Source organism: Gossypium raimondii, chromosome 5, assembly GCF_025698545.1.
Source record: "Gossypium raimondii isolate GPD5lz chromosome 5, ASM2569854v1, whole genome shotgun sequence".
Taxonomy (NCBI): domain Eukaryota; kingdom Viridiplantae; phylum Streptophyta; class Magnoliopsida; order Malvales; family Malvaceae; genus Gossypium; species Gossypium raimondii.
In genome coordinates this window covers 17,349,115-17,363,455 of record NC_068569.1, presented here as the reverse complement: position 1 = coordinate 17,363,455, position 14,341 = coordinate 17,349,115, and the positions used below count along the sequence as shown (strand labels likewise).

The following is a 14,341-nucleotide window of genomic DNA, read 5'->3' as shown; positions in this document are numbered from 1 at the left end:
TGTACAGTTTTTAAAGCCAATCCTATGTATTTGTCAAACTTTAATACCTGTTGTGTAGTACGTAAGGGCGGCGTAAAAGCATCAACAAGTGAAAAACTATTTTTTTCTCCCATAACTTTCAACTTCCAAAGTCTTGTGTGTTGGTCTTCGAGACTGAGCCGTAATAGCGCAAAAAGGCAGGCCGCAGCCGGCAAGGAATGTAAATAAATCAGAGAACTGACTGTTCACTGTATGCTTTTCAACGTTTTCACAAGACTTGGTCTTCTGTTATCCGCAAATTCACCTGCCCTTTCCTTGCAAGTTTTGCTTAAAAACCTAACACCCAACTTCTTTTCTCACGTTTTATATGCTACTACAATGCATGAAAGCTGTGTTATCATAAATCACCTGTTATAATAAACCCCTTCGCTATAAAGAGCCTTTATTAAACCATTTCTTACCCGCAAATAGCATTAGAAAAAAAGAAAATGAATCAAAACAAGGCTCAGTCTCGAGGGAACGTGCCATTCTCATGGGAAAACAAGCCAGGGATTCGCAAAGAAACATGCCAAGAAGGAAAGGAACATCATTACTTTATGCGTAAGCTAACGCCACCTCCATTTCCACCTCAAAGTGTTGGGATGTCGATTGAAGGCATTAAAATTTCACCTCCTCCTCCTCCTCCTTCTAGAAGACTTAAGAAGTCCGATGATCCCTTTTTGGCAGCTTACAAGGAGTGCACTAGGAGCACTAGCAAAGGTAAGTTGGCTAAAAGGGATAGCATGTCAAGTTTGAAGAAGGGTATATTCAATTTCTCCTGTAAACAGTCCTGCAGTGTTGAGAACAACAATTTAGTTAGGGTTTCTCAGCTTCCTCATGAGAGAGACAGATGAGGTATAGAGATGTGAGCAAAAGTGGAAAATTGTTTGTCAACTTTGGCAAGTTCAACAGCCTGTACTGTTTCTTGGAATTTTATTGTTCGTCTTTTCTTTTATCGTATCACCGCTTCAAAAGTATAGCTTCCAACAGGGTTAAAGGTTGATTAAAACGTCAGTTCTTTCATATGAACTTGAGCAAATGTAAGATTCAAGGTTGATTACAATAGAAAATGTAAGGCCAGGGTGATTATAATCAGAGACTGATTCAACCATTAAATCTCAGTGCTTTAAGCAATTTAGGGCGAATTTCAGATAAAGTAAAACCACCTGCACATAAATTTCTTACTCTAACTTCAATTTGAGAAAAAGTTATGGATCAACTTTTCTTTTTTTTTTTCTACTTGTTAGGTACATATCTGTAATGGAACAAATCTAAAAAGAAAAAACAGGGACAACTACATTTGAACAGTAACTGAAACTGCACAAAGTAATTAAAATTTGAAACAAGAAAGCAAGCAAATCACATCTTAGCTATAGGACATTCATGATGTCCATCACAATTTCACTTGTAATCTCCTCTACAATGGCGTTTCCAATTACTATCCCCACATCCCTCTTCTGGGATTCAAAACCATTCTTCCATTCCTGGGTTGAATTAATTATATCCAGCTCCAACAATTGCTTAATGTTGGATCCATCTCCACATCGTTTTCCCCATCCCTTCATATTCTCACATCTAACCTTCCTAATCTCCTCACCAGATTCTTTAAAACTTTTCCCTTTCTGTTCCTTATCATGGTTATTTTCCACCAACTCCCTAACACAATCAAAGAGAAGCTGTTTTGTTTGTTGCAAAACCCTCTTCGACATGGACGATGGCCGGGAAGAAGAAGACCAGTGAGGCACTTTAAGTTGTTTGAATCCTACACAACTCGATTTTTCTGGTCTGTGTTGAAGAAGTAAATTCAAGAGCCAAGCTGACAATACTGAGTCCTCCTTTATTAGCTTAGACCAGAACAGCCTTTTGCCGGAAACTTGTTGTCTTGCTGCTTTTTAACTTCAGGGGAATTAGTAATGAATTCTAATCAGAAGGGAAAGTAATTATGAAAGCTTATATCAACTTTAAATGTACTAACAATTATCGAGTGGGCAGCTGCTTGTTGAAGTAGATACTTGTTCTTCCATGCATCTCCATTCAAACTCTGTATCTGCAGCAGCCTGTTTATCTTTGTGAGTTTCAATTAGAATCTTGCACCATGAAAAAGATTAAAGAGAAGAATAAGCAAAAAAATTAGTATCTTGCACCATGAAAAAGATTAAAGAGAAGAATAAGCAAAAAATTAAGGTTCTGTTTACCTTCTTTTCTGTTTCATGGTAGAGTTTTAGGTCAGACATGGAAGTATCAGCAAACATCGGTGGTTCATCTAATTCTACATCACTATCCGAGCATGAATTATACACTGTTGCACTGCTGGCGGAGGAAAATCTATCTGCGTCTTCAGTTTCTTCATCATCGAAATTCTTGGTTCTTACGCCTTTAATTTTAAACAACTTGTTGCATAGCAAAGCCTTAAGTACCTTGGGAAAGTGTGGAATGCGCTTCTTCTTGCTCTTGTTTTGACTGCCACACTTGTCTAAAAACTTGCCTGAATTGCCATGGCAGCACCCTCTTTCTGAAAGGTAAACCTCTAAGATGAAAGGCTCTTGCTGTTCCTGGAGGAGATCTCCAAGTTGCCTCAGTGGCTTGGATGATCTGGTCCTAATAGCCATTTGAGCAAGTGTTTAGGCTCAAGGGTTACAGAGTTGAAAACAGAGCTCAATGAAGAAGATAATATACGAAAGATACAGAGGGTGCTAACAGGAAAAACAGACAAAAATTTTGAAGAAGAGCAGAAACAAAAGGAAGACAGGGTATTCAAGATTAATAAAGGGAGAAAATCGGAAGAGACATAATCCGAACTATCCCAGGGTTGTATAAACTGCCGAGATACCTTACAATAGTTGCCATGTTTTTGGCTGTTAGGTAATGTAATAATCTTTTTTAATCAAGGCATCTTTCTTTTATTCCTTTCATTGCCTGTCTGTAGTGGCAGTATCTCCCGCCCTCACATTTTATATACGTAATTCGAATTTTTTTTTGGGGGGTGTTACGAATTTAGGTTCCAAAATCAATTGTCTCCATCTGAATGGGTAGTCCATATCTAGTCAACATAGCTGCTAGGAACAAATTAAGGTGAATTGAATGCTATGATTCAAAGATTGAAATGGACTGCTATTTTCTTATTTACTAAAAAGCCTAATCTCAATCGCACATTGATGTTTGAATATGTTTACATTATGAGCCTGGCTTTCCCCCAACTTTAGGACATACACAATCGGCCAAGCGATATCATGGTTCCATCGTGAACTTAGTTAATGCTCAAAAATCAAAGCTGCGTTCTACTCCTTGTATTTGTTTGTGCTTTATGTTATGAAAAATAAAACTGAAGCATCTTTGGGTAGCGGGGATTTGGTTTATTGCATGATTAAAGCAGCTATGGGTCTAAAGTGGTAAAAATGAATGTTTTGTTTAGCTCTGAAATTATTTGGATAACATTTTTATGTCAAGTAACTTCAGAGCATCATGTAAGAAATTGTCTGTTTTTACCCTTTTGTGTATAGCTTCTGTCATGATATTGGGATAGGGTTTTCAAATTTGAAACTTATAGTTTGAACTTGGATGGGTATTGCCGTATTGGTAAAAGAACAATAATCTAATTGGGTCAGGGCATGGTTTTAGAAACAGTCATGGTGACCGATAGTGTTGTATAAATCACATCAAATGCTTTGAAAGGTGGAGCAAAAAGACTGAAATTTGATAGACACGTGGTGGAATTGAATAGTGGAGCAACCTTCGTTTGCTAACAATAATATAGTAATATACGTAGGGCATCCATTCCAAAATCCAAATCCATACATCAGACAAAACTTTGATTGATGGGGGCTCCTTCCATCACAATCGAGCACAGGGTGGGCAATCACCGCCCCAACTAGGCTTTATATACCTCTACCGACTCTTCTCCCAAAGGGAACCTTTTCCTATTCTTTTCTCTCGTCTTTTCTTTGTTTTGGTGTTTGACCTCTGAAGATTACAAAGGATAATAATATGTCTCTTTTCATGAGTAGATTCGAGGATTCTTCGTTTCATATTCTAGATTAGGTTTTTCATAATTCTAGTCCAATTTTAAATTTTCAATTAATAATAAAATATATTTTATTTATTTAAATTAATATTTTTACAGTCACCTGGTGAGCAAATGAGATTCATGAATCATTTCTCACAAAAATTTTACTGTGTTCTTATTAAAATTATAGTAAAAATAAAAGAGAAGAATAGAGGAATTATTTTATCTTTTCTTGGATTCAATAAATTTTATGTCATCTATTTATAGGATGGGTCTCAATTACTATAAATTATAAATATATAATAAAAATATTTTATAAAGAAAATATCCATTATCAATAAATTTATAGAAACGATAATGATTTTCTAAATATGAGACTGTGGAACCGCAATATCCGTTTGACATCTCTAGCTGTTAGTGAAGGAGGGAAATGCCCCTTAAAATGGAGTTGGAGATTGGACGATTGGTACCCAATAGAATTGTTCTCGAGGCCCAGCATGCCTGGGCCATGTGTCCATGTTTTACAAAGTTTAGAAAATGACTTTTTGAATATACTTGTTATTCTTATCTTTTAAAAGTAATTTCCATTTTTCTATTCTAAAAAATTAAAAGCGAATCAAGAATTTAAAAACATGTTTACTACCAAATTTCTCATACTAGAAATACAAGAATTAAAATAAAAATTACTACATTTAAATGAACACAAATCTGGATAACATATTTCATATTTAAAATTTGCTGAAATGTTTAAATCAGTTAAAATATATTTTTAAATTTTTCAGTTCATTTCAAATTTCTTTAATATTTTCATTTTTAAGAAAGTAAAATAAAAAATACATTTATTTCCTTTTAATTACTTAAATTGTTTTCAAAATTAAAAAGAAATTGACATTAGAAAAATAATGATATTTCACTTTGATGATACTCAATAACATTTATACAATTGCACTCGATTTATTTTATCAATAAAAATTACATCGACTTTACATCCTTCTGTAGCCTGAAACCATTTTCAATTTACACAAAATATGTTCCAAAGAAAACTGCATCTCCAAAACAACTTTCTATAGGTTTTGACGTAATCGCACCACAATGCTCACTTTTGTCCCATGGAAACATCTAAATTTTTTTCTTTGGGTGAAAAAAGAACAATTCCAATGATTACTTTTTCCACTTTAACCTTCTATGGGTTTTATAAAAACTAAATATGTTATATAATAAATATAAATTTAGTACTTATAAAAATAAATAAATTATATTAAAGTAATTTAAGAGAAGATGTAGTAGTGTCTTTTGAGGATTTTGTGCAAATAATTTTGTGTTTATTGTTGGTGAAGAGATTGAATCAAGGTTATTTTTTAGGATTCTTATATAGCATACTTACATTAGCTATAGAGTTATGCAATCCAAGAAAATATGAATTGATTTTATGATCATTTGTATTCCTATACAAAGGGTAATTGATTTGTTGAAATTTGGATCGATCATAATGGATTGGAGTTCTCTTAATGAATTTGAATTTGTGCTCTAAATATAAAAGGCTTGTTCAATTTTGATAGATTTTTTTTGTTAATATAGTTACGAGGAGAGGCTAGAGCAGTGCCCACTCCTATTTAGCATTGCTCATCCTCATAACTCACCTTATACAAAGTTGGCAATTTTTGTTAACAAAATATTTAGGTTGTGATCTTTGTTGATTATGTGGACGTGTGTAAGCCTATGTATGATATTCAAACTTATTATAAGAACACACTTTGAAGATTTGTTTGGATTGGATCAAGCAAACCAACTTTTCTATTTTGAAAAGATTGGATTGGTTCATGTAATTTGGTAACATATCCTAAAGATTTAAAGACTTATTATAAACTTATTGAATATTTTATAGATTGATTATCTTACTGTTTTATTAGGAAGATTGAATGTAATTGAGATAGTATGTTAGCAAGTCTCCATTTCTTGTAAATTAAGGAGATTTGTATAGGTAATGTACTGATCTAAAAGCACTTACTTTTGTTCATTGAGGAATGTTTCTTATAAGTGCATTGAGTGCAAAAACAAGTATGTGACTTGGTTTTTGCCCTAAGCTTTTTATGGGAAAACTTTGAGGAGAGTGATCTAGCTTTTAAGTGCAAAAGTGAGGTTTAATCTAGCGAGTGTGGAATGTTGTAATCACTTATTGTACATGTTGCTAAGATGGTGAATATTTCTCTGGGTAAGGCTTCGTTGATGTAGGGAAATCAAATTGTGTAAACATATCATGTGTTTGTTGTTTTCTGTTTTGTTCATCACCAGTACCTGAAGAGTTGACACTGCTTTTGGCTACTTTTGGCACCGCTAGAGTTTGCTTGCAAGTATCATTTGAAAACTTTCATATTATTAAAATTTATTTTAGTTTAAATATGCATTTGGCCCTTGAACTTGACATTTTCTTCAAAATTGGTATTTATGGATTTTTTTTATCCTAACTAGTATCCAAACTTTTTATTTCCATCCACTATTTTGGTGTGATACCTGACGATGATGATATCATAATATGATTTTCTTTTAAAATTATAAAAACTAAAAAATATTAAAATTATATAAAAATAAAAGTATAAAAATATACAAAAAGTAAATTAAACAAAATTTATTTCTTTCCTTCTTCCTCTTTTCTAAAAAAAGTCCCCTAACTCTCTTAATATTCTTTTCTTCACCAGATTGTTGTCGTTGTCACTTTTATTGTCGTCTCCAGTTTTCAGTGTCTTCTCTTATGAAAAGCACCATCAGAAGACTTCTCTTATTTCCCTCTTTTGATTCCTCCAAGTTTAAAGTCGAAAACCTCTTGAGTTTTATACTATCATTGTCCGACAAGCTTCTTCGTCACAACATCGCTAATAAACATACAAATTTATTATTGTAAATATATTTAAGTTATTATTTAATATAAAAATTAAATATATTCTATTATTAGATATAAAATAAATTAAAATATATAATAAACTATTTTTCTGAAACTGATATTAATGTTAAATAAAAAAAATGCAGAGATGAAATTATAAACATAAAATTAAATAAATTAGAAAATCATTTATTTAAAAAATTTAGTCCAAAAATGAGTAATTTGTAATCTATATCTGGTACAGTTTTAAAATGATCTGTAATCGTTAATGAATACAAATTGGAATTGTTCCATGTGGAACACCTTTTTATCAAAGCCAAAAACGCCGACAGTATTATGCGCTTCACATTTCAATTGTAAGCAATACTTTGTACTTCTTTTAATTATTTCGGTATGGCACTTTTCTTACAGAAGAAGAAACACGAAGGACCTTCCTTGCAATTATACCCTCCGCATTTAATATTAAAACTTTTGAAACGCACATGTAAACTTGTACTATCCTTTCTTGGGGTAAAAAATGTTTTCTTTCTTATTTAAAACTGGAGATGAAATTAATTAAATTATACATGTTATTGCCCCACTTGATATAATTGAATATGTTGTAATAAATTAATAAAATTATTAAGAAAAAAGAGAGTAAAATATTATACAATAGAGGTATAAATTATAAATTGGATTAGGGTTAAATGTTGTAAAATAATTTGAAAATAGTTTAAAACATATGATAAATATTTTGTCAAAAGCATATACAATAAATATATAATTTAAAATTTATTTTTTGTCAACATAACTTTATTTATTAGGATAAATCTTAAAACTACACATGAACATTGATTCAGTGTGCAATTTGATCTTTGATTTAGTGCAATTATATACATGGAACTTTGATTGTGGTTCAAACGTATACATGAAACTTTAGTTTTGATTCAATTGTACATATTTAAATGAATAAATACATCAATTTATTTTTTATATTAGATATATATATATATATATATATATTGCAATATGTATACTTAAAATGATGCTATATTGATAATTATGCTAGTAGTTTGAGAAAATTGAATTAAATTAATATTTCATGTGTACATAATCAAAGTTCATGTATAGCATTTCACATTAAACAAAAGTTTATGTAATTTTAAGATTTATCCCTATTATAAATGTGTTGTAAATTAATATTTTTAATGATAATTTTCTATTCTAATATTACCTTACTCTTGTGTTTGAAGCAAAACATGAATCTTATCACAAATTTTAACCTCGTTACTAGCTGTGAGCAAAACTCGATTCGATTCAAAAAAATCGAAAAGAATTTGTATTTCGAGTTAATTGAATCAAGTTATTTAAGTTATTCGAGTCAACTTAAATAAGTAATTTGAGTTTCGAGTCGAGTTGAATTTTACAATTTGAATAACTCGAATAATTCAAATAATAGATTGGTGTAAATACCCCTTTCATTCCTATCAATTTTGAACATGAGCAAATTGGTCTCTCTTCCAACAAAATTACAAAAAATTTTAAAAAATTTTAAAAATTCAAAATAATTTTAAATTTCAAAAATTTATTTGTAAAAAATTTATAAAAATCTAAAATATATAAAGAAAGTTAAAATTTTAAAATTTTCTAAAATAATAATTTTGGGACCTAAATAAATTAATTAATGATTCAAGTTTATCATACTAAAATATCTTATTTTCTTATTATTTTGTTTTTAAAAGTTTAAATATATATAGTTTCAATTTATGTGCTTATTAGTTATACAATAACAATATTTTAATTTGATATGTTTAATTTTTTAATTTAACGTGAATAATTTCCACTCGATTCGACTTGACTTGAATTTTATTTCACTCGAATCGATTCAAAAAAATTTCTAATCGAATTAAGATGATAAAATAAGACTCTTCAATTCAAAATTTTTTACTTGATTCGACTCAATTCGACCGAACACTCACTCCTACTCATCGCTATAATACCCAATTTCACTACTGTCGCATTATACTTATTGCACCATATTAAAAAGATTATTAAAGAAAAACCAACAAAAAAAAGGGGGGGGGGGGGAAGAAGAAGAAGAATAAAAACGCACGCGTTGTAGAGCCTTTGATGATGCCTTTTAAAGGAAGAGAAGGCATATACGAATGAATGCAGTAGGATGATATCAGATACTCTCGCCTTTACCAAATAGATGTAATTAACACAGTTTTTGTTCATACTTACACATGAACCAGTAATTACGATTCTCGTAAAAATAATTTTTATCTTAATACGAGTATATTTAATTTTTCAAATCGTATTATATATTTTAAAACTAATATTCTACGTATAAAACATAAATATTTTTTAAAAACTAAAAATAATGACATGTATGTATATATATTTCCTTTCTGGCTAGTTTCTGAGAACTTGCAAATCAAGAAAGAAGACATAATTTAATTTAAAATATGCAGAAAAAACTTTGGGTATTGATGATAAACACCAGATTAAATGTATTTAATCATGAACCTAACATTTGGCAACATTTAAACCAATTTGGAGAAAAGGTAATGGAAAATGAAATCATGTTGTATTTGGTATACTGAAAGAAGACTGGCTGATCTTAATAGTCAAATTTATTTTCTTCTTTATTTTGGTGGTTGAGTTATCAAATCTTTCCTTCTTCTTTTTTTCTTTTTTCAGTGTGTTTTTCTTTAGTTTTTGTTTGATTTCATGGGGGCTACAGATCCAAATTATCCACGAACATTCCCTGCACCTGCATTATATATATAAAAGAGGCCCCATCTCTTTGGAAAATTCATCAAACAGTCCCATGCGCTTTACTTTCATTGTTTAATCAATAATTGTAGGGACATGCATGCGTTGAGCGCACGTAAATTAATCATTCTTCTTTCAAGTGAAAAAACAAAAAAGCATTGAATGACTATGGTCTTTACATCATGTTCCATACAAAATTTCACTAACAAAAACAAAAGACAAAAGAAAAAGACATGCCTTTCTTTACTCTTTTGACCTGCATCTATTAGGTTGGTTCATTTAAAGTAGAGATTGATGTCCATAATCAAATTCATCACATTTTATTTAATTATTCAATTTTTTAAAACCATATTCCCAGTCTCATGAAATTCAAATCATTGAAGTGTATAATTCGATTCTCACACAAATATATTCTAAAAGTGTTTTTTGGTCTATAAATCTAGCAATAGGTCTATTTCAGTATTTGTATTTTTATTATTATCTATTTAGTACATGAATTTGATTACTAGATTTAGGTTTTGAACTTGAAATATATAAAAAGTTTAATGACGTGGCATTATGAAATTGTGTTACATCATCACTTGAAAATTAAAATTTTATATAAATTTTCAAGTGAACCAGTGGTTAGACCATTGATTCTCGATTCAATCGATTTCATCCGTTCAACTGCTAGATCAATAATAATTAAATAAAAAAATTCAAAATTCGTAAAAAAATTTAAATATAAAAAATTTATTAAATCAGTTCAACCTATTCAACTATTGGTTTTTGTCCCCGTCTTTTGTTTTTACATGTTTCGACGAGTTTTTTCATTTAATCGATTCAACCCCTTTATTTGGGTCAATATATCAATTGGTTCTCAATTCAATCAGTCTTCCAGTTATGTTTCAAGAACACTGGTCTCATCATCAAATTTTGATGAAATCCAAGTTTAAGGACCAAAATGAATCTAATTATCTAGTTCAAATAGCATAAATACTAAATTTTAGAGAACAAAATGATATTACTATTAATTAAGCTATAAACTTTGATGAGTTCAAACATTGTAACAAGCGGAATATTCGAGATAACATCATATAAGCAATAAATTTGTGAGAATATATAACATAAAAGAAAAATTGGATGATGCGAAGACATAAATTCAGTTAAAGATTTAGGTATGTCGACGTTCTTTCTTTCATTTTTTTTAGATTTCCGCCATGGAAAGGGGGAAGAAAAACAGCACATGATTCGTTTTGGAAAGGAGAGGGTGAGGTGAAGGGCATGACTTGACTTGTACTGCCTTTTGCTTTTCGCCTTAATTCAAATATTCTAGCTTGCACGGACGCGGTTTATGAAGAGAATTAAATCAAAGCAAACTACTTTAACTCGATTTCTTATGATTTTAAACTTGGTGCATTTTCATACTTTAAAAGGTATAATCATTTCAATCTAATCTAAAATCACATTATTGTTTTAGAGTTTGATTCTTTTATATAAGTTTAATTAATTTAATTTCATAAACTTATATTAAGATATGATTATTTTATTTTTAATAAGTAAATAGATTATATTAAAAATATTTTATAAATGTAATTATGATAATTCACGACACTAATCAATTAACTCTTAATTTGGTTGAGAACTCAAAATAATCATTTTAGATAATATGATAATCAATATAATAAACAAGTTGATCAAACAATACTCGAAAGTATACCTCCCACTCAATTTGAAATTTTTATTTTGAGCGAGTTAACGAATCTTATTATTTATACTCAATATTCAGTTTACATTGACCGATTATTTAACTAGTAGACAAAGTACAAGATTATTTAACTACATAAACAATATAATGGTTTTGCCTTTTAACTTTAAACATTTATCCAAACAAAACAATTCTGCCTTTTAACTTAATGGTTTTGACTTTTAACTTTAGAAAATGTAAACATTTATCAAAATGACGTGGTTTTTCCTTTTCTTATTCGAATTTTCTGATAACTCGAATTGTGTAATTCATATTTGAGTTAAATCGAAATATTTGATTTTTTATTCAAGTTGATCAAAATAACTTGATTAACTCAAATAACCCAAACTATTTTACTCAAAATTTAAAATTTTTATCGAGTTTTTCAAATCGAATCGAATTTTGCTCACCCTTATCTCCAAGTGTATTTTTTGCACCACCTCTATCCCCAACACCATATAGAGCGCTAATGCCAACAACATCATCGACGTATCCGCTGTCTCCGACAATTCCAATATTTTATCCTCAATTGAGTTATGTGACATCATACACTTATTCGCGAATAGTGTCGCAAACACCCCCAGCATCATTGTTCTTCCGAGGTGGCTCATATTTGCAACCACTTGTTACTAGAATCAACGATATACGATGACAACTTAGGACGACATGACACTTAAGCACAAAGGAACGAGATGAAGATGAAGATAGAGCTCGAGATGAAGATGAAGAAGATGAGGAGCTTGCACCCCAGCTACGAAGAGATACTCCTCACAATCGACACCCACCAAGTTGTGGCACACATTTTGCCCAAGGACGTCGACGATTTTTTAAAAAGTTTTTTCATGTAAATCATCATTTATTTACTTAGTTAACTTTTAATTTGTATTGTGTTACATTTTTTCCATTTGTAATGTACTTATTCCAATTATATGCAAAAATTGCTCTATTGTATTTTACATCAACAACATGCTTATTTACAATCTAAGAAAAAAATTAAAAAATTGGGCTATTGTATTATATTGTATTTTTCATGTCAATAGTATATGCTTATTTAAAAATTAAAAATGTCCTACAGGGCGCACTTTCAGAGTCCCTTTTGCCACCTCAGTTGAAAACGCCTCCGGCAAGAGACGTTTTCTTCCCTCCCATTTTCAACCCAAACCCTAGCCTGTGAAAAAATTCAGAACCTGGGAATCCTGAGATAATTTTCAAACATCCTGAGACTCTTGGGATAATTTTAGACATCCTATCCCAGGAATCCCAGTCATGGGCTCCCACATTGTTTTTTTTTTAAATTCCCCACGGTTGCCTATATAAAGGGGGGTTTTGCTCCCCCTACTCCAACTCTCTCAGCCATCGTCCCTTACAAAATAAAAATTTCTCTTCTAAATTATATATATTTTTGGTTGAGTGTTGAAATTTTTTGATGAAAAGATATATTTGTGTTTGAGGGAGACAATTTGATAGTTTTAAGGTGTGTTTGAGTTAACGATGATGCGGTGGCACTCAGAGACTCCCACATTTCATCTGTCGTGTGGGGATCGAACCATCACCTTAGAAGCCTATCAGATTGCAACTCGGGCTCCGAGTTCACGATGGTTATACGGTCACTAATTGAAGTATAACTAAGGTTCCTGGTTGATGGTTGTTATGCGGTTTTGGGTTGAAGTATAACTCAAGCCCCTAGTTGACGGTGGTTATGCGATCTCGGATTCAAGTTTAATGCCACCGAAAGAGGATGCTTTATAAACTCATACATAAGTTTGAGACCATAATCATAGGGAAAAGCTAAAGGACTTTCCTGTATAATCAACTTATTCTTTTTGTCCATCTCCGCCAAAACAATATTCTTAATCTCATTATTTGAAACCTATAACAGAGTTGGAGGCAAGAGGACTTTCAGGGGGAGGAGTGACTGTGGCACTAGAGAAAAGCTAAAAGTCCATTTGGGGCGGCAACGGTTGCTGTGATTAAAGAACTCATTAATAACTACAATCGTTGCTGCCCTCACTCAAGTTTTAACTTTCTCTCCACCGCCACATTCACTCCCCCCTAAAAGCCTCTTGCCCCCACTTTGTCACATGTTTCAGACAATTTGGTTAAAAATACTACTTTGGTGGAGATGGAGAAAAAGAATAAGCTAATTTTATTGGAAAACCATTTTGTTTTTCCCTATGATTATGGTCTCAAACTTATGGATGGGGTTTATAAAGCATTCTCTTTTTGTATCATGAAACTTGAACCTGTGATCGTATACCCACTTCCAACTAGGCTCCTGAGTTATGCTCCAACCGATGACCATATAACCCGTCAACTAGGAGCCCTAGTTATACTTCAACCAGTGATCGTATAACCACCGTGAACTGAGAGCCTGTGTTGCAATGCGATGGGCTTCTAAGGTGATGATTCCATCTCGACACGACAGATGAAATGTGCGGGTCTCCGAGCACTATTGCATCATCGTGAACTCAAATATACCTTAAAATTATCACAATGTCTACCTCAAATATAAACACAAATAAATCTTTTCCCCAAATTTCCAGCACCCAACACAAAAAAACAATTTTAGAGAGAGAAGCCTAAATATAAAAAATACTTAAACCCCTAAATAATTTTTAAAATCGATAATTTAATCAAATTTACCCTTTTAAAAAAGAAACTTCTTCTTAAACAAGCTATCCATATCTAAATCCCCTTTTTGTCTTTAATTTTTTTCCGAAAGGTCATGTTTTAAAACTTATTTGAACAATCATTAATTTCCACCTGGGAAATAAGCGTATATATATATATGATTGTTGTGAAGTTTGAAGTTATCCATAGTGCTCTTCACTGTTGTTTTGTGAGTTGATCTTTATAATATTAATACTGTGAAGAAACTTGTCAACATTTTTATTCACCAATCCCATCCAAATTAACGGTAAATTCTTCATAAAAAGACGAGTAAAGCAATGCACTGATT

The 14,341-nt window shown here is 31.2% G+C and overlaps 1 protein-coding gene across 2 annotated transcripts; it reads right to left on the bottom strand.

Moving 5' to 3' along the window:
- Nucleotides 1-1,290: 1,290 nt before the first annotated feature.
- LOC105769374 (uncharacterized) lies at nucleotides 1,291-2,888 on the bottom strand. 2 transcript variants are annotated; one of them, XM_012589975.2, is made up of 3 exons: nucleotides 2,214-2,888; nucleotides 1,994-2,075; nucleotides 1,291-1,903 (listed from the first exon to the last, which is right to left on the bottom strand). In XM_012589975.2, exons 1-3 carry the CDS (start codon nucleotides 2,625-2,627, stop codon nucleotides 1,389-1,391), a joined length of 1,011 nt encoding a protein of 336 aa, XP_012445429.1. In that variant the 5' UTR covers nucleotides 2,628-2,888; the 3' UTR covers nucleotides 1,291-1,388. The 2 variants fall into 2 exon arrangements, with proteins under 2 accessions (XP_012445429.1, XP_012445428.1); XM_012589974.2 differs by having other exon boundaries at nucleotides 1,994-2,105; nucleotides 2,214-2,887.
- Nucleotides 2,889-14,341: the final 11,453 nt, after the last annotated feature.